This window comes from Chroicocephalus ridibundus, chromosome 6 (genome assembly GCF_963924245.1).
Source record: "Chroicocephalus ridibundus chromosome 6, bChrRid1.1, whole genome shotgun sequence".
NCBI lineage: Eukaryota > Metazoa > Chordata > Aves > Charadriiformes > Laridae > Chroicocephalus > Chroicocephalus ridibundus.
The window spans coordinates 45,163,073-45,184,020 of NC_086289.1; the positions used below are offsets into that span (position 1 = coordinate 45,163,073).

The 20,948-nt window shown below is 47.3% G+C and overlaps 1 protein-coding gene across 4 annotated transcripts in view; it reads left to right on the forward strand.

Moving 5' to 3' along the window:
* IL1RAP (interleukin 1 receptor accessory protein) overlaps positions 1-20,948 on the forward strand; it is a 49,852-nt gene that overhangs the window by 20,942 nt on the left and 7,962 nt on the right. For all 4 annotated transcript variants that reach the window (XM_063338549.1, XM_063338548.1, XM_063338547.1 and 1 more), the window contains exons 3-10: positions 8,364-8,649; positions 9,409-9,601; positions 11,421-11,586; positions 12,564-12,635; positions 13,791-13,920; positions 14,872-15,020; positions 17,358-17,507; positions 18,465-18,608. In XM_063338549.1, the coding sequence (XP_063194619.1) occupies positions 8,364-8,649; positions 9,409-9,601; positions 11,421-11,586; positions 12,564-12,635; positions 13,791-13,920; positions 14,872-15,020; positions 17,358-17,507; positions 18,465-18,608 (1,290 nt within the window). The remainder of the gene's footprint in view (positions 1-8,363; positions 8,650-9,408; positions 9,602-11,420; positions 11,587-12,563; positions 12,636-13,790; positions 13,921-14,871; positions 15,021-17,357; positions 17,508-18,464; positions 18,609-20,948) is intronic.

The following is a 20,948-nucleotide window of genomic DNA, read 5'->3' on the forward strand; positions in this document are numbered from 1 at the left end:
AAAGAAAAATAGATTAAACTGCATTATTGTTTTCTAAAGAGACTAAATCCCTCCCCCATCATCTTCTCTTGGGATTTCCTGACTTCCTCCTACTCTTCCAATCTCAGCTTCTTGCCGTCCTAATTTAGGAAGTGATTTTATAACCATCCATACCCATCTGTGAGTTATTGTGGTTGTAGAAGTTTATGGCGCTTGGGGGCATGTGAAGTTATTCGACACCGAGGGTGTTGAGAGGCGCACAGCCCTGAAGTGGATGGAGATAAAACCCGCAGAGCGGAGCTGGCCTGGCTGCAGACGCAGAGACGCGGCCGCCCTCTGCACCAGCTGGAGTCGTGCCCGCCGGCGAGATCGGCCCTCGCGTCTGCTTCTTGTCAGCTGAGGAAATAGGTTGTGAGGGGCGAGCCTTGTGCAGGGCGTCAATGCGATGTGACCCGTCTGCGTTGAAGCGCAGAAACGCGTGGAGGAAAGCAGCCCGTTTTGGGCGTGCTGCTGATGGGATATCGGACTGTCGCTTTGGCTCCCCGTGTGTATCACATAGGGCGTTGGGGGACACCGAGGACCTGTCTCCTACCCTCCTTATCCACCGCGTCTGCCTGCTGCAGCCACACAGTTGTGCGCTCAGTCTCATACGCTTTATTGCACACAAGTGATTTCTGCCAGGCTCATAGACCCTTTCGGTGCATTTTACTGCCTGCTGCATTTTTTCAGTTCCCATGCTCATCCGAGGACAACTGCTGTAGCATTTTATTTATTTATTTATTTAACGCAGACATCCCCGCGGAGGTCTGGTGGGCAGTGCGGAACCGTGGACTGTATTTTAAAGCAGGCAACAGAGACCCTGGCTACGTGCATAAGGAGGCGGCATGGCTTTAACTAAGCCAGCCCGTGGCACTGCGATGTCCCGAGCGCACAGAAGAGCCCCTGCCAGCTTAAGCACAGCTCTAGGCTGGTGCTATTCGGGTAAATCTCCCTTTCATGCTGTCTCTCCTACAGCTGATTTTGCAATGGGCTGCTCTGTTTCCTCTCTGTGTCTCTCCTCCTCCCGTGCTGCTCTGCTTCGCTCCACGCAGCGATTTCCTCAATGAAGTGGGACGGAAAGTAGCCATTTGCTCTTTTTCTCCTTCAGGCTTTGAAGCAGTTCATACCCCTACCTTTATCGTTTTGATCTCAATTTTTAAAAAAGCCTCCAGGAAAACACGTCAAGCTTGCTAGAGAAAACCGGATATTTTTGGGTTGGGTTTTGTTTTTTTTTTTGGCCCAGTTGCTGGAGGTAACCAAAATACTCTTTGCCACATGCAGTAAACACAGGCTTTGCGCACAGGTAGAGAGTGAAGGCATGGACCTCACTGTGGAGGAGTTTTAAAAGACACAAACAACAACTACCCCTCTCCATGTTACAGGCTGTGCTTGCTTAGGTAAGGAAACTCTGAGTCAGGAGCTATGGGCTCCCTTACAGAATCATTGTTTTTTGGATGTTGTACCTTGGCTGCTTCATCTGAAGCCAACAGAAGTTTAAGCAGTCAGCTTGGCTTTTGTGAATTTGTCAGAGGCAGACCGTCACACCTGTTTAAACTAGACTTTCAGGATCTAAGTTAAACAACCACAATGCGTGAGTGCTTTTGGAAATGATGAACTGCTCTGCAACAGAAAGTCCTTTTCCTTCTTCCTTTCTCAGCTTTCGTATCTATTCAAATGATAAAAGTGGTTGGGGAGGGAGAGACACACTCCATCCTCATGTGCAGCATCCAGTGGAGCTGCTTCCATTGCAGCTCGGTGGCAACACAGGAAGAATATGGTGAGACTTGGGAGAAGCATAAAACCACGTTGCCGGTGCCATGGCAGCAGAACCCTGTGGATGGGGCTGGGCTGTGTGCTGTGCATCGGAGCCGGTCACGGGGAGGTCTGTGCCAGGACCACTTCCACTTATTTGCTCTGGTGGAGGGGCTGTGGGAGGAAGGCAATGAGGTTGTGACAGGCCCTTTTGATGACTGGAAGTCAGAGTTCATGCAGCTTCCAGGCTGAGCCTCCAAGGCAGCGTTGAGCTGTGACCAGTTTTTCAGCATCCTCTGACCACTATCACTACTGTGGAAGTAGTGGGAGCAAATCACAGAATGGTAGGGGTTGGAAGGGACCTCTGGAGATCATCTAGTCCAATCCCCTGCCAGAGCAGGGTCACCCAGAGCAGGTCACACAGGAACGTGTCCAGGCGGGTTTTGAATGTCTCCAGAGACTGAGACTCCACCACCTCTCTGGGCAGCCTGTGCCAGGGCTCTGCCACCCTCAGGGTAAAGAAGTTCCTCCTCATGTTGAGATGGAACTTCCTATGCTCAACTTTGTGCCTATCACGTCTTGTCCTGGTGAGAGCCAGCTGATCTCGGCTAGGGCTAATCCAAGTTCTCTGTCATTCCCACCAATTTCAGCGTGTTTGCGTCTGCGCCTTTTCTCTCAGTCCAGGGAAGGTGTTCTCGTTTGGTTTTTTTCCATGTTGTACAGTCAGATGGGATACAGATGGCTTGGGAAGCACTGCCCTACCACGCAGCCTAATTGCTCCGTTGCTGAGCAAAGTACAGAGCAAGGGAGCATGGGGTGGTCTTGTGCTGGGTGCGCGCGTGAAAGGGAAAACGCAGGCGTGGTGGGAGAGTGGGTGCTCCTGGCACCAGCGTAAATGGGAAGCTCACCCACGCGTGGCTGCTGGCCACAGCTGGTACCTCCTATGCTCACAACTCCGCCATTCCGCCCACCTTCCTCTGCGTCCTTCTCACTGACTGCTCCGACTTTGAAAGAGGGTGGGGAAATTTTTTTTTTTTTAAGGTAGTAATGATTAATTCTCGCTTAATCATTTTGCGTGACCAGCTTTTTTCTGCCTTATTGATGCTGATTCTTGCCTCAAACTGACCGCTGGCCTGGCCGCGCTCCCTGGGTGGAGGTTGACTCATATCAGCTTTATACATATACATATCTGCTTTAAGATAATGCAGCCGGGGTGGCCGAAGAAAGTAGGAAGCTGTTGAGATAGTGCAGCCCCGTCTGCTGCTGCTGCCGCTGAAACGGCGTGGGGACACATGCCATGTCATCCATGCGGTGGCTTCGGGTCCTGCCACCGCTGCACAGTCCTAGTCTGCATGCGAGACAGGCCCCCTCCCAAAATGAGAAATGATTAAGACGGGCGCATCGATTTGGCAAATAGCAGGGTAATTTGTGCTGGCATGATAGACGGCCTCTCGTGAGGATGGCTCTTCATTATTTCTTCACAGAACTTTTAGCTAGGGGAAGCCCTTGGTTGTAGCCCCAGGGGAGGCAAGAGGTGGAAGTGGCATGGAGCTGGTAGGGTTTTGGTGGTTGAGATTTTTTTTTTTTTTTTTTTTTTTAAAATGGAGGTACCATTTTTTGAATGGAGGTACCATGACTGCATAGAAATGCCAAACTGTGGACAAAATGGGACAGCATTTCTTGATGTGGCCTTACTGTGTTTTTCTTTTTTGATCCACGGGTTAAGCAGTTTGTCTCTTCTTGAAAAATCCAAAATAATTGCACCAATTTCATTCCTGTTTTGGCTGTGTGGGTGCTTGTAATGGGTGCTGCAGATGCATCTCAGGGAGCATTTCAGGTGTGTGTACTCAGAGCTCTGTTCCCATGGGGGTAAATCAGTGCAATAAGTGAAAGGCTGGGAAAGGTTTCCAGAAATGTCTGTTTTCACCTTTATGTAGCTGAACAATGCCATTATTATTTTTTTTCCTCTCCCTTCATTTTCTACTTTGCATCTGGAGAAACCGCTTTCTTCAGCTTTGTTTGGCTCCTGAGGAGTCTGTTTTTGGGATACCTGGTGTTATAAGGGTGTTGTAGATTCAGAATCAGAAATGGGACAGATCTGACTATTTCTGTAACAGGAGAGGTTTCTGTCCCTTGTATCAGTAGTAGAGATCCCTATGAACACGGATTGCAACATACAGTCCAAGCATTTGGAGTTAACTTTGCCAGTTCACCCAGTTCTGACCGTGCACCGCGGAGGAGCAGCAGTGCAGCAGCCCGCTCTTATCTTTATCTCAAGGCACATGAAATCAAGATGAGCATCCTCGCCCTGACCTTTCTGTCTTGTGCTTTCTCTTCCAATGCTGGAGGTGGCTGTTTCCTTCTACCATGCAGCCTCCCTCCAGCCTGCATAATCCTCCTCCCTTTTTCCCAAGCAGGGCCGTTTTTTTGCCTTTTTTCCTCCTGCATTGTCGGTCACAGGTAGGTATTATGGGTCACCGACTGCCCTGCTGTGTGATTACAGAGCACCCGGCAGTAAGACGGGTCAGCTTGAGGCACCTGCAGTACCCCTCATCGGTAATGAGGAAAAAATGGCTTCTTTCAAAAGTGTTCCGCAGAGGCGTTTCTGGGAAGATGCGTTTGTGGGATGGTGGGTTTTTAGGGAATTTTATTGTATCCCTCAGTTACGTGTGTAGTGCTCTGTTTGCTGCGGCGTGGAAGGGACCATGGAGTAGCGTATCGCTCCCCCATCTCTTGACTGGTGTCCGTTTGTTACCGAGCCACGGAAGTCAGAGCATGAATGCTGATCCCACTCAATTTAATCAGAAGCTGCGCTTAATTCCAATGGCTGTTTTGTGCAGGAAATGTTTCAAGAGAGAAGAAACTCACTTCCTAGGCTTAGCCAGTGGAAACAGGTGCGAGTTGCTGCAAATGGGCACAGCACTTTACAAGTTAGTGCTGTTTCTCACAATTAGAACTGGGTTCTTGCATCTCCTTTCTGCAATGCCCCCTCAAATATTGTTACAAGAGTAAGGATATATCAATGTATGTGTGTGTGTCTGTGTATATATATATATATATTTTTTTTTTTCATACTGGGAGCTGCTTTATGCCAGTGAGGATCAAGTGCGAAGGCATGCCATTTTTACAGCCTGTCTCCAGTTTGTGCTGACACCCAAGTAGCTGCATACTGGTGTTAGCAGCAAATAGGCTCTAAATATCCCACAACGGTTAAAATAGCAGAAGGGGTACAAAATGTTGCAGGGAGCTGTGGGATGCAAATGAAATCATAACACTAATAATAGAATCATATAATCTTCGTGGTTGGAAAGGACCTTTGAGGTCATCGAGTCCAACTATACGCACACAAAGAAACCCCCTACAATCTCTGTCACTAGAGCGTGCCCTGAAGTGCCACATCTACACGTTTCTTAAATACCTCTAGGGGCATCCCCCTCCGCTTTATGCGTGTGTGAGGAATGCAGCCGGCTGTCTGGGCTCGACCCACCCACTGGGGTCTGCTGCCAAAGTGCCACCGTGGCAAAGGGTGTTGTGGCTTGGCCACCTCACAGCCGAGGAGGAAGAGGCTTACGAAGGTGTGTATGAGGGATGCCCTGCGGTCCCCTCACATGCCATGTCAGGCAAACCCCAGCTTATCTCAGGCATGAGAACACCCCAAAAAATCAAAATAGCAGTACTGTGGTCGGCGTGGCACGGGGAGGAGGGAAGTTGCGCGAAGTGCCACAACTGTCCTCAGTGTTTTATGCGTGAAGGAGGTCTCGCTCCAGCCCGTGGTGTTTCTGCCATCCCTGCTGTGGGCGATGGGCTGTGGCTCTGCCCCCTGAGCCCTGGGGGCCGTGCTGGGCTGGCTTTGCCCTGGCAGCCAGGAGTCCTTGCCAGCAGGGTGGCGAGCACAGCCTGCTGTCTCAAGCGGCACGGCCGCTCCTGTGGCCTCTGGCGTAGCTGCTGGTTACCAGCACGGTGACGTCCTGTGTTCGGGGTCCGGCTCAGAGCACGCAGCACCCCAAGGCAGGACGCGCGTGGGGAGCCTTAGGACAAGCCGTTCGGTGTGACAGTGTTCCTGAAGTCAGGCGCATTAGCCAGCTCTGAGACAAAATCTCCAGCTACAGCTCCTATACTAAAGAACAATAACAGTTGCATCTTCCCCAGACAAGAAGAGAAGGCTTTTGAGTAATCTAGGAAGAAAAAATTAAAATAGTTGCATTTCTTTTCAATAACTCATTCAGGTAGAACGGGTAAGTAGTTTTACAATGCTGATTTATGAGCTGTTGCAAAATGCAAGAGCTGTTCATGATTGCAAATTTCATTGATCCTGACTCCAACAATTTCAGTACTGTAATGTTTTATATAGTTTTCTTCCTCTCCACTCCTGCCATTTGAAGTAATAAGGACAATTTGCCTTTATGCAGCCCAACAGGAGACAGCAAAGTCAGGTGCTGGGAAAAGAACCTGTGTGTCTTGATGTACAGACCCAGGTCTGCCCCTTTCAGAGGGAAAGCCTTTCTTTATAAAAACAAATGCCTCCCCTCCAGGAATAGTAATCAGTGCTTTATCATGCAATTAGCAGGCAGTCTCTGGCAGGCTCATTTGTCTCATTTACTCCTCTGTGGAAACTTGACCGTGCCTAATCCAGTAGCTCGACCCCACCAGCATAAAGGAGCATACTGGTTCCACTTGGCCTTGACCACAGTGGTGACCGTGCACCTTCCCGTGGTATATGGCTTCCAATAGTGGTTTGGTCTTTCAAAATGAGCCTTGGCGCTGGCTACGGTAGTAGCCATACCGGATGATGCTGTGCAGTTTTGAAAGAAATACCTATATGTTTCTTAGACGACGAGTGATGGCACTGTCCAGCCATTTGGGTTTGGGGTTCCTACTAGTAAATACTTGTACTCTGGGTAGCTACACTGCCTCTTCCTAGCCCAGTTCACTCTCTTCCTCCATAAGTAGCATCCTCTCATACAGGTGTTTGGTATCCCACAGGAGGAGCAGTGCAGTTTGCACTTACATTTATGTGTAAACCCACCAGAAAACATTTCTATTCTTACTGGCCCAGATTCCTCCTCACTGTGACTAACCATTGCTGAGCCACAGGAGTTAGCACTGCTGCCTTTAAGCGCTCTGGGCCTGTCTTCTCAACGGTTTATCTTTTTGCTTTTTTTAATTAAGTATGAATTTGGGGCCAAGCTACATCCCACTGTCTATTTAAGGAAGATAAAATGCGAGAACTCCTGCTCTGGGCCTGTGAAGTCAGTTCAGAAGAACTGGGCTCAAAGAGCATATTGTATTCTGTTTTTTCCTCTCGGTTCGAGCTCTTCTAATATCTGCAAACCAGAGAGGCTTTGCAGTGTCGTCTCTGGTGTGCCTGTGATACGCTGAGACATCGCTCCCGGGGACCACTGCGGGCAGCACACCCCTCTCCCACTCATTTTGGGCTCTCAGATGTCAGGCTGCCCTAGCAGATGCCTCCCAGCAGCTAGAAGGGATGCGCTGGGAAGCGTGCCCTGCCACGCTCTGCCCCGTCGGCACGGGGAGGCAGGAGATGCAGTGACAGCAGCTTCTCCCTGTGTCTTGGCTGGTGCAGGTTGCTCTCAGGTTTGCTGACACCTTGGTGCCGTGCTTTGCTTGCACCGAGTCCCTTCATGACTGGGCATCCTGATGGGTGGGAGGAATGGAGTGGAAAGGAGCTCTCGGAAGAGAAACAGGTTTTGACTGTGCTGTTTGTTCAGAAACTCTTCACTAATGACAAGTATAAAATAAAAAAAAAAAAAGGAGGTACTGAACAGCTTTTTTTCATGCTGCCCCGTTTCTATGTCAGCCCGAGTCTACAGTGAGCCATGCTGAGCCTTTGGATTGCGCTTGAGGAATGCACCTGAGGGCTGCCTGGGGGTCCCCAAGATAACATGCTGCCACCTCCTCCGTGCTCTTTCTTTTGCTCCTCAGCCTCCCTTCCCAAAGTTCGCTATAAACAGTCGCTACATGTCGTCTGTACTCTGTGTTATCATAGCATGCACAGGCGTTGTGTGAATCCATCACAGGAAAGACAGTCCTTGTTACTAGGACCCACAGTCCAGCTGCTTCTGGCAGGGACAATGGTGCATAGCTCTAGGGGAAGGTTGATGTTTGCAGTCTTGGTTTGTTGTTGTTTTGTTTGTTTGTTTTTTCCCCCCTTCTTCCAGCACCTCTATTTCCATCCTCCCTATCACTGTGCGTGGATGCACACACATCTCTGGCATTGTTTTCATCCAAATTTTATCTTTCCACACTGGTTATTTTTAGGGTTGAATTTTCTTGGAGCTCTCTAGGAAGCCTGGTGTTAGGCAGGAATATCTTATCCTATTGTATTGTCCTGATGAGGGATAAATAGCTTGAAAGGAGATGTACAAATGAAAGCAGAGTTTTTAAGGTTCTCTAGAAATGAACACGGTATTTGTGCTCTGCTTTATGAAAGCCTAGTTTGCTTCTACTGAAAACGCTATATTTTTCCCTCTTATTTTAATGGGGACAAGACCGAGGGCTGTGGGGAATGTGGGCAGAACTGTGTTTCTGCTGCAGACTTGCAAGCTAAGGTACCTTGTTCTTCCTGGCTGCAGAACGCTGTGATGACTGGGGTGTGGACACCATGAAGCAGATCCAGATTTACGATGGGGAGCCTGCCAAGATCAAATGCCCGCTTTTCGAGACCTTCTTGAAGTACAACTACAGCACAGCCCATTCTGCTGGCTTAACCCTCATCTGGTACAGGATCGGGCAGGACCGGGATCTGGAGGAGCCCATTAATTTTCGTCTCCCTGACAATCACATCAGTAAGGAGAAAGACACCCTTTGGTTCTGGCCTGCTCTTCTCAATGACACTGGGAATTATACCTGCATGCTCAGGTAGGTTGTGTGGTGCAGCTTCTCTATGTCTTCAGCGTAATCGAAGGACTTTCATGGAAGCGGGAAAATTATGCTGTTAGCACCAGATCTTTCTGAAGGGAGGAGACCATTTACATAAGCATTAATGGGAAAAGGATGTTACAATTATAAGACTGCTCAGTGCTGAGCCAATTTACATTGTAATAATGCTCGGAGCCTTGGAAACATTAATGAACATGCCTCTCCTTTCTAGCTGCAAGTGTCCATGAAAATATTATTGCTGAGCCCATGGCAAAATCCACAGGCACTCACCATTAAGAAGTGATCTGTATGTCTAGAGTAAAAATAGCTGCGGATGCAGGGGTAATGTTTTGGCTGCATGCTAATTTGGCAAAGATTCATGAGATTCAGACTTCTAGGAAATTAAAAGTGCCTCTGAGTGTGGTATAAAATGAACATAGCATCTGCTATGCACTGAGCATATGAGCTCTTTTTGACCTTCCTCGCATTGTCTCTTGTTCACCGTGTCTTTGACCCTATTATCTGCTTTACCAGCAGGGGAGTGGATGTTGCTTGTTAGTCATCTTTATAGGCTTTTCTGAGCTAGTGTGGCCATCTCTGATGGTGTTTTCTTTCCCATTTATAAATGAGTCAACTAAGGCTGTATGTACCTCATCAGCGCTATGATGCTCGTTATTGCAGATGTGATTTTTATTTCATTCCGCTGCTATAGGAGTAAACAAGTTTCAACTAATCAGCTCTATCCTCCTGTGTCCTTAGAAATACAACCTACTGCAGCAAAGTTGCGTTTCCCTTGGAGGTTGTTCCAAAAGACCAACACTCTTGTGTGAGCCATTCAATGAAACCTGTTGAGGAGATGTTCTATTTGGAGCATGCCAATGAGAAGATCGTATGTCCAGATATCGATGGATTTTACCCTGCTAGTGTAACACCAACCATCAAGTGGTACTTGGTAAGAAGGACTTACTTGGGCAGTGGGGTAATACAGTGTTGTATCTGAAAAAGCAATGGTTGGCATCAGAATCGTGGAGCTATGTTTCAGAGTCTCCCCCGTGACGAAGGTGTTAATGAAGCTTTACGAATTTTAAGAGTTTTGTTTCCATTGAGTTCGAGGGTAAAACTGCTCTTGGAAGGGAATTGAAAGCTAACACTGAAACTTTTTTGACCGGCATTGTCAAATGGAGGTCAAATCAAGTGGAGAATACTCTAGCAGGGATTTAGGAGCCTCAGTTCAGCTGCGGGCAGTATACCTGACCTGCTGGGTGAGCCAGTCACTGCGTCTGTAAAGGAACCTGTGATTCATATTCCCTCTTCTGTGGGGGGAAAAAAACCCAACCAAACAAAAAAAAAACAAACCCAAAACCCAAAACAAATCCCAAACCACTGCTAATGAAAATAGCATCCTTTCCAAAATCCTTTGAGGTCAGGAAATGAAGTTGTACATCAGGCCCCTGCAAGAACCATGGGTGCCCTGTTTGACGCAATTTAGCAAACCTCTTTTCTGAAGATTCAGACATCCCTACCCCACCCTCCATACTGCTCTGATAATTAGGCTGGCTCCAGTCATCCTCAGGCTTTTGCCTAAAGAATTATTCTCAATTTTATTAAATTTTGACCTCAGTGTTTTCTCTAGGTGGATGCCTTTAGTCAAGAGAGAATAAGAATTCTCAGGGGATGTGCAGCCGGGAGGGTTATGGGACTGAGTTCTCTAACTGCTTATAAAGTGCTTTTGGATTTCTAGATAGAAGGTTCTGTATGAGTGAATTTAATAATAAAGTAAGTTGGTAACAAATGTATCTGCTGATTTAAAAAAAAAAAAAAAAAAAAAAAATTAAAAAAAATCCTCCCAAAAAAACCCTGACTCTAAAACCCTTCAGGAAAATTTACTTTCATATCCAAGAGGAGCAGTTTCACTCCAAGAGTTGAAATGCTTTACTTGTACCATTCATTGAAATTCACATCTCAACAATCAATTAGGAGAATGAAACAAAAAGCCCCATGGAAGTAATTTTTCAGGCAGCAAGTCATCCCATGCCTAATAAAAATCATTAAAAATGGTATATGACCCCTGTCTTAAACTGCCCCATTAGGATGTATCTGATTTGGAAATGTACCATTCAGAAATAATCTCTTAGAAAATGTGCACATCTCTAGGTTTTATGACAATCAAGATGTCATCTGCATAACCCCTTTCTGAAAAGGGATCTCTAGCTTGGTACTTGGCAGAGGTTTCCTGCCTCGCCTGACAGAAAGAGAAGAGTTATTAAGGTTTCTGTACTACAGATTCTCATTTGCCAGTTGCCAATTTTGGGGCCTCATCCTCAGATGAAGTCGGTCAGGGTACTTTGATTAGTCCCGCAAGAGTTAGACATGCTGACATCAACAGGGGACATGTCCTTTAGTCTTAGTATCCATTTGTGAATACATCATCATTTTCTTCCTTCCTGTCTCTTTTTACTTTCATTCTTCGCTCTGCTGAGGTGCTCAGCTTGATTGCAAATGTACTTCTGGATCAGAGATCTCTCTTTTATAAAATTGTCTGTATTTAAGGTGGGATAAAACTTAGGGTCATCTGCTTCATCACCTCATTTTCAAGGTGAACATACCAGTTTCTATTCCAACATGCTCAAAGTTCATGATGTTTAGGTCTGACCTACATCACAATCCCAATATCATATTCATAGTTGAAAAACACATCTTTGAAGTAGCATTTAAACCAGTATCTTTACTTTTGAATCACAAAACTCACTTGTTTTTCTGCCTGACTCCAGGACTGCAACTTGATCAATGGCTTCTATGAGCGGTACCCCCAAGGGCCCAGGCTTGTCATCGGCATTGTCCGCAGTGCGTATAAAGGGAATTACACCTGTATTGTGACATTCAAGGACCATGGAAGAACCTATAATCTCACCAGAACCATAAAGATGAAGGTGGTGGGTAAGAATGACTTTAAAATGTGTAAAATGCAGGTGGATAGTTGCAGAAATGGTGAAAACAGCTAGAAGAGTCTGTCACAGGATCCATCTGTGGTTGTGCTCAATCTACATTACCCAACTGACCTGGTATATTTTTGCTTGCTGGGGTCAGCCTCGCATGACTGCCCAGGACATGTTCCACTGGAGGTCCTACCCACTGTCATGTTAAATGCCCCAAACACCACAAGGGTGACCAGGCTTAGGCTGGTCAGGTACAGCCCATGAGATGGCCAGGGGTACCCTCTGCTGGCATGTGAATGCATAACCCTGTCACTCTTATTTTTGTCTCCAGTGCCCTTTGCTGGTCATTATTTGTAGGATTGTCCCGTTATAGCCAATTTACCTTGGTCTTCTTGCAATCTCAAAGCCCTGCGTGCTGAGGCTGAGACTGTTAATCAGCCAGGCAGGGCTCCAGTTACCCAGCCTAGTGCTTGGACAGGTCCATCACAGTCACAAGGGCTCAGTCTACCTGCCAGGGAATTGTAGACAGACCTTAAAAAACTAGTGAACAGTAGAGCACATGCTGAGTCCCATGGCAACTGCTGCTTTAAGAATGGAATTAAATACTTGCAAGGGGAAATGATGTTTTATTTTGTTTTTTAGAAGCAGCAATAAAAAAAACCTGGTACAGGTTGTGCCCTGTGGGAGATGTTGAGTAGGAGATGAGAGGGATAAGGAGTTGTTCTGATGTGAGAGGCCCAAAAACTTGTACCTATATTTACCTAAACTTTGGAGAAGCATCAAAATCTGGGTCTGGCCCTGAGTTTGGGGACTAGGATTAGATTTTCTCTTTGCATGGGACCCTGCAGCAGGACTGTATCACAAGTTAGATTGGGGCATGTGCAGTGGGGGGTGAGGGCATCATGAGCGAGGCTGCAAGGACCCCAAGTTCTCCTGAAGCCCACGTCCCCACAGAGGGCTCTCTGTTTTCTCCTGCAGGATCTCCTAACAAGGCCTTGCCACCACAGTTCACCTCTCCAAATGAGAAAGTTGTCTATGAAGTGGAAGCAGGTAAATTGCAACGCTCGCTGCCTGCTGTTGCTGCCCTGGCAGCCTGCCGGCCGGGACAGGAGGACCCAACCAGGCTCAGAAGTTCTCCCGCTGTGTCTCCGGTGCTTTCCCTCACAGAGCACACGAGCTGCCACAAGTTGCCTGGCAGACTGCGTGGGGTGCCAGTTCTCCATGCCAGAATAAGAGAGCGCAGCTTTAAAAGTTTGTTTTTGCAAGCACAAGTAAAGATAGATGTTCAGCCCCGGGGATGCAGGACTGCAGCTGCAGAAGAGGAGGAAACGGAGACCCTCAGCTGCTTAGAGAAATTGCTGTAGGACCTTGCCTCAGCCCTGTCCCTGGCTGTGGTTTGCTCCAACCCTCCCTCATTCAGCCCCTTGGTAGCTTCAGCCTTCTGGCCACTTCTTGCTCATGTCCTCTTCCTTTTTGGCTGATTACTTCCTAATTAATGACAGCTCTTCTTTTGCTGGCCTTACAGCACTGTGTAGTGGGGTACCACGCCCCTTCCCCCACCCCATCTGTTTAGACTGATAGCTCTTTGGAGCAATTCCCTATATTGAATGGATCGTGTCCCATTACATTGCTGTGATAAATGTGATGCCAATGATGAGGATTAACAGCAGAGTCTTCACTTTAAAGCACAGCATTTTTTTTGGCTTAGAAGGTCAGGCTTCTTCCATAGTTACTCTATAAGATAAAATCACTTACGGGCTGATCACAAAGATATTCACACTCCCAAGCCTGATCTTGAGGGGAAGTTAGATGCCTGAACAAGTGTTCCCACACCAAAATGCTTTTGTGGAGCTGGATCCTTTGCTTTATGGCATGTATATCCTGTGCAGTGGGGATGATTAACACTTCCCAGCTTTCCAAGGAAGTGGTCGGCATGGAGCATCTCCCTTTGGGTGGGTCATTTGGTGGAGTCAAGGAATTTGTAATACATTTGAGAAGCCAGGATATTTTTTCCTATTTATTTGTCTGTCATAAATCAACCTGTCCGGGGTGTTAAACTCTTATCAGATGTCTGAAGGCAGATGCTGGCCTCATTCCCTCCTGAAGGGAGGCAGAGCTTAGGCTGGTATGATCACTGGAAAGCACAAAAGTCAGGGTGATGCTGTTTCCGCTTTGCGATACCTCACCGTGGTCCTTTCTTCCCAGGAGATGACCTTGTTCTGTCCTGTGAGGTCTTCTTCACCTTCTTGAAGGACTCACGGACCGAGGTGTGGTGGACCATCGATGGGAAAAACACAGATGACATCATGGACCCCAAGATAAAAGTCACACAAAGGTAACATTGTAATGTGAACCTTAATTTGCATCTAATTCTCTCTTGGGTCTTGCAGAGAGGTGTGGGTTACAGACATGCAACCGTCCTGCTTTCCCTGGGAAGGGAGTGTGGAGTCCCCCACTTTCCTGTTAATCAGAAACCCCGGTGTCTGCACCATGCTGCGATGAGCTCCAGGGAGGAGGCCTCCAGACCTGGACAGTGTCTTGTCAGAAGGATTTGAGTGAGCTTTGTTTACTAGTTCACATCATCACTTCTTCAGGTCCTGGTAGTGGTGCCAACAGCTGGTGCTATTGTGGGACTTCTAAAACAGGGGCAGACACAATTTTGTTTAGAGGAATGTTCCTAAATAGCATGAGTGATAAAAACGTTTAAAAAAGAGGCTGAAAATGAAAAAGTAGTATTATACATAGTATTGATTAGGAGGAACAGAGATTCAATTACATTAAGAACCCAAATGAGGTTGAGTTTGCTCAGTGCTGAGTTACACGTGGAAGGCAGTCGCTGCCCCAATCGGTTTGCAAACCTACATGGAAAAAGGAAAGGCAAAAGGAAATACTGTTCCATTTTGTAGATGATCAACTCGGGCAAAGAGAGACAAAGTGACTCACCCAGGATTGCACAGAGAATGTGACGTGGGCTCTGAATCCTGAGTTCATAAGATCTCGTTGCTTTGTAGGCAAGAACTTCCTTTGCCTCTAAAATACAATGTGACATGGCTGCAATGAGAAAATTATGAGTGGCAAAATAAATATTAAGGAAAATCAGATAAAGGAGCAGCTGCAGCTGTATGAAAAACTGAAGTGTGTATCAATTTATAAATATCAGTTTAGGTGTTGTTTTTTTTTTTTAAAAAAAGAAAGGGTTTGGTTATGTCAGGGAAAGGAGTATTTGTCACTAAGAACTGGCTCCAGTTTCACATATGTAATGCTCTATTTTTTTTTTCTCTTACAGTGAAATTACTAGAGATTTTGAAGACAAAACTGTCATAAGGACTCTAACAGTTGCAAAAGCCACACCAGAGGACTTGAAACGGAATTACACGTGCTATGCCAGAAATGCCAAAGGCGAGGACCGTAGCCAGGCCATAGTGCGCATGAAAGGTAAAATACTTGCAGAGCACGGGTGAGAAATGAGGCATGCTCGGAGAGGGCTGACGGTCCTGCCTTGAGCCTTGCCCTGCAAAACAGTAGGGGAACAAATAATTCCATTGAGCTTTTCCCCAACACACACTGTTCTGTATGCACCACTGTATTATTGCTGTCATACTGCAACGCTTCTTGGAGACAGGGAGCAAAAATGTCACATATACCTTGCCACAGTCAAGTGACTGTGGAGAGAAGAGGGGTGGATAGACCTGTTGTTCTCATCCCATCCATGTACCACAACTGAAGCAGACCTGAGGGGATGGGCTGCTTGAAATGATTTCAGGTTACTTGGTTGAATGAGGGTTTTGTGTGATGCAATAGCTACCAGTTGGCATCCTCCATTAGGCAGACTGCGCTCCTTGACCTTGCTCAGGGAGCGAGACAGTCTAACCACAACACTCTGTGGTTTTACTCCTTGCTGTGGTGATGCTCCAGTCTAGATAGAGCCATCTCGGCAAGGATAGTATGGGCTGATCCAGCTCTGTTTAGTGGGGTTTTTTTTCTTACATCTTTCTTTCTTCCAAGATTTTGTTCTTGTTTCCCAGACTTGCTTCTCAGTAACAAGAATTGAGCGTTCGCTATAGGTATGTGAGATTTCCTGGTTAAGGTGTATATTTCTGCCTCCTTATCAACCTCATCCAGAGCTTCAACGCCTGCTTGCTGTAGGTTGGACCTGCCCTTTCCCATAAGGGATGTTGCCCTGCCTTGTGTAGCTCATGCCAGACACCTTCTTCCCCTCACTCTGCCCTATTAGCATGGCTCACAGAGGTCTTTACTGGAAGAGTTCTTTCTCTTCCTTCTTGGTACTTGTTCTCCTTCCTTTTAGTCCCGTTCCTTTGAGATGAAGCTTTTCTGCATCATTAGGAAGGAACGATAGACCAAACACACAACTGAGAAAGGCTTGAAACCATCTGCCAGTGTGTTCATCCTACATACATAATGCTTCTGGAATTATAACGTTTGTACACATAGCAGAAGCGAATCTAAAATGTCCAGATCCTTTCTCTATACAGTGGTGGGCAAATGCTGTTCTCTAGTGGACTGATCTGTCCTATACTCTTTCTTCCTCCCCCATCTGCTCCTGGGCAGTTGAGTGGGTTTGCTCTGCAGACCTGGTTGCTCACCACCCCTGCTTTCTGCTCTGTTCCACGGCGAAACCCAAGAACCACCCCCAGCCACTGCTGGCAGAGCAAAACTTAAGCGAAGCTCACTGCAGGCCATCTCACTGCACATAGGAACATCAAGCATGCCAGAACCAAACCCCTCAGCACTGGTCTTCCAGTTTTTAGCAAGTAGCTACATATTTTGGCTCCAACTCTTTCGTTACATTAGGTTATGTATGTTTCCTGCTTTTTCTGGATGATTTCCCTGTCCTCCTCGTGTACTTCCGCTGCCCAACACCTAGTGAAAGTTGTTAAGTTTCTTCCATTTTCTTTTTTGTAATTAAGTTTCTAACTAAACTTGTTAAATTTTGGAAATTGTTGATGTTTCCACTCACTGGTGTTCTTTTATCGTGCAGTTTGCCAGTGTGCATGTCAGCTGCCACCGGAATCGCCATAAAAATGGAGCTGCCCAGGGATACAGTTAAAACAGTTATTTTCTGTCCTTAGTACAAAGAAGCAGCAGTGGTGTGACAGACACTGTATGAGCTGGAGGGGGGCCTGTGATGTTCTGGCTTGATCTCTACAGGTTGTCCTGTTTGTTTGCAAGCACTTCAGCTTTTCTGTGATGAACTGTGATTCTTCTTTCCTGGTAGAAAACGATCACAAAACAATGGCTAGTTACATCCATGCTGTCAGTCTGGGACAAGCCACAAGAACTGTATGTGTTTAATGGGGAGGGAAAATGGTGGCCAATGCCTCTATTTTGCTGCAGGTGAGCTTTGGCTGGCTCTAGTAGAAGTAAGTGCTGTTGTGTTGTCCCCGGAGTTTGTGTATACTGCTGAGAAGGTCACATTCATGAGCTGGCTTTGGATCGTGCGGGTGGTTTCCATCAACAAGTCATTCTACCATCTGGTTACTCCCAGGGTCTCGCTCAGAGACAGAAGTCCAGCCTGTGCTTTGACTTCCTCTGCCAGCTCAACCAGACCTAGTAACCCAGAATGGGGACTCCAGAGTCACGAGCCATCATGCGTCCTGCCAGAAAAGCCTTGGCTTGGCCACCTTCCTCTGAAAAGAAAGCCAGCTTGGCTCTTGGCTGTTCCTACGTGGTGTTTGACACAAGTTTGTTTCTGCTTAGCTGAAGGCTCAAACTCTTCTGTAAACCAGACCTCCTCTTTCTTTTTGAACCCAGTTGTAGCACCGAAGTACACCGTGGAGCTGGCCTGTGGACTGGGAGCAACCATCCTGCTCGTTGTGGTGCTGATAGTCGTCTATCATGTTTATTGGCTTGAAATGGTCCTCTTCTATCGGGCTCATTTTGGAACAGATGAAACCATTCTAGGTAAGTAGTCAAAGGGCTTACATTTATTTTATCCTGCTGTGGGACAGACCCTTCATTTTTTTTAATGTGAATTTTCATATAACCTATTTTTAACCCTCTTCACAGCATAATGACATTTTGACCTTCCATTTCTATGCATGCATTCAGTCATGTGGGTCATTTTAGAGCAAGAGGAGTCAGGCTTGGGTGAGGGGAAAGGAGAGAGAAGTCTTCTTTATTCTCTGCAGAGGTGAAGCATGGATGTGTCAGGCTCCCTGCGGCACTGCCCTGCTGATGGCTGGCTGTTTCATCTGATCTAGGTGGTCAAGATAAGTCAGCAAGTTTCAGTATGTCCCTGGTTTCTCTGGTGACTCTATGTTAAGGATTCAGGAATCCAGGGTGATTTGCTTTAAAATGTGGGAAGGCGTCCAAAAGGATGGGTCTGGAAATCACCCTTCTGTCCTCAGTTCTTCCACAGCTTCCCTGTGTTACTGGGAGTTTGCCTCTTGGGACTTGGAGCTGAGATTTCTTCCTCTGCAAGATGAGGAGGGTGTTCGAGCCCTCGCAGCTTGTGGTGTGAACCTGCCGAGGGGGTGCGACGGCTCTCGGAGGGTGTAGGCAGGGTGCAAGTCTCTGTCTGGTGGGACTGCTCATGCAGATAGACAGCAATGAGAGGCAGCAACATCAGAGATGTCAAAAGGACCCTAGACAGAAAGGGTTGGTCTCATGGCCTGCTGTGGTCTCATGGCCTCAGCAACCCAGCAGTGTCTGAATACCTGCACGCTCAGGCTGGGTAATCAGAGAGGCAGCGCTGCTGTCTTGTAACTATGGAAATCAATGTGCCTTAACCTGCGGTGTCCGGGCTGAAAGCAAGCCTTCGTTCCTGCTTTTCCCATGAAGGAAGTCAAAGGCTCAGCATGTGCAGTATCACAAGTGTCTCTTCTGCCGTTTGTGTTTCTCTATGCTCCCAACGCACAGATGGGAAGGAGTACGATGTGTACGTGTCTTACGCGCGCAACGCGGAGGAGGAGGAGTTTGTGCTGCTGACGCTGCGGGGAGTCTTGGAGAATGAGTTTGGGTACAAGCTGTGTATCTTCGACCGAGACAGCCTCCCTGGGGGGAGTGAGTATTTCACAGGGGGCTGTGCTCCATGCGCATCCTCTGTTTATTGTTCTTTGAGGTGCTGATAATAGGTAGGCGCTGGCCTATCCAGATTAACTTTATCCTTTATTTTTTTCCCTGTCTCCATTAATGATCTCTTGTTGGTATCTTCTAATGTTTTTGCTTCACGTGACAATGTCGCAGATGGTCCGGGCCACCAAATAGCTGCTGTGGGCAAGTGGTGGTTGTTGGTCATTTCAGTTACTCTCCCCAGGAGCGATTAATCTATCAACATGAGGGAGTCGGATCACTGACCTTCATGCAAACCCTCTGAGCTGTCTTAAAAATGGGGATAAAGTCAAGGCTAGAAAGAAAAGAGACGCGGGGAGTGTGGTACTGGACCTGATTGGTAGCTCACAGAGGGTAATGGTGAGTGTCTGCTTCAGGGAGGTGAGGAGACCACCATACCAACATCAGTGAGAAGATAACGTGCCCTCCCAGAAGGCCTCCCACTCACCCTCATTAATTAGAAAGCCCGTGTCTAACACGGCATACAATTAAGTTGTTATGATCAAGAGTACTTTGTTGCAGGTAGTGAGACTCATCTCTTCGCTAAGATGTAGATTTTTTTTTTTTTTTTTTTCAGTTTCAAGTTAAATCATGCAAGATTCTGGACACCGTGTCCACTGGAGGGATGCAGGGAATCACCAAGAACAGAGTTTGTGAAACTCTGCAGATAGGTATAGAGTCACACAGGTGCCACAGCAAGGGGACAAATCTAGCCAACACTCTGTTTCCAGTGTCCTGGGGGCTGAGTTGGCTCGGTGATCCCTGATGCCTACTAAAAGTTCAAAGCCTGAACTTCTGCTAGTCCAAACCAGCCCACTTTGGATTCATGGGCTTTGGGTTGGGAGCCCACTGATGGCAGGACCTGTGCTGATAAAGACCATTGGGGTCCCTTTCAGGTAGGACAGGAGGGACTGCTGGAGTCCCAGCCCAGCTGTGTGACAGAGGGAGCAGAATCAGTCTGGGATATTTATCTCCTAAATTGTTGTCAGGACACAGCACCTCTAAGTTTGAGGGCAAATGAATATATGTGTCTGAGGGGACAGAGAGACAGCTGCAATCCTGGTTCTGTTTCTTCTAGAGAGAGAGCCTGCATGACATGGCAGGGCACCCCCCAGGCTTTATTTGCTTGAAGGCAGTGCCAGGCTCAGAGCAGGTTTGCTCTGAGCTGTTCTCATCAGTTATTCCTCAAGACATGCATCTCCCTCCTGTTCCCTCTGCTGCTTCTTGCCATCCTTTCCCTTTGGAGGGTCTCATTTTGTTCGCAGCGTGGCTCTCCTGGGCTCCCTGCCCTTCACCCGAAGCGCTCCCGTCCCTGCTCACCCTGGCAGTCACTACAGGCCTCAATCCAGCGCCAGCCCTCACCGCTGCTGGGGTGGCTCCTCATTGCACTGCCGTTGGCAACACTGCTGGGGCTTCCCTGTTGCTTCTTAGCTGGGATTTGACTAATCTTCTTCTTGGGGAGGCACGGCAGGCCAGGAAATAGCTTTTTGGCAGCTGGTGTCATGCCTCCAGAATGTGCATCTGTGTCACGGGTAGAGAGTTATGTTGTCCTTGATGAAGAAACAGTGGGAGATGGATTATCCTGTGAGTCTGCTGACAGGAACTAATCAAACGTGCATGACAGCTAAATGAAGTTGCCTGTCAGCGTTATTTTATTCTCCGTTGTATTTTCTGACCAGTCAAGAGCGTTCCCTTGTCAATGAAGTATGGGAGATCCTGCAGCAGAGAGTGCAAGCACCGGGATTCACACTTACAAGGAATTTTCACATTAATTACAGAAAGTTGCTTAAGGACAGTCTACCTGCAGATGTTAGAAAATCAAAGAGGATCCACAGTTACCATGACATGTCTCCAGCTCAAAGGGTGCCGCTTTTGGGACACTTCATTAAAAGCCCTCAGAGCAGTTTACCTGTCACTTCTAGAAACACTCAAATCCACTTTTATCGATGACAACACCAGGAACAGCTGGATGAGTAACAGGAATTAGGATGGTAGTATTTCCAAAGCAGATTAGCCCATGAGGACACTCAGGGAGGGTGTAGGTACCTATTGTGTGTATTTGGTGGGGGGAACCTGGGGCAAGAGGAGTGAAGGGATTACCTAGAGTCATTCCGGACATCTGCCAGAGGAGGATGTAAGTGTATGCATTCAGGCTTCCCTGCGCCTCTGAGTCTTTTCCTTGAGGTCTTGTGTTGTCCAGCTGGCAGTTTTCCTGCTTTGCTCCAGAGAGTCTCTTTTTCCGCTCTCACTAGAAGAAAGCTAAATCCAAGCCTACCAGAGCAGCCCTCTTGA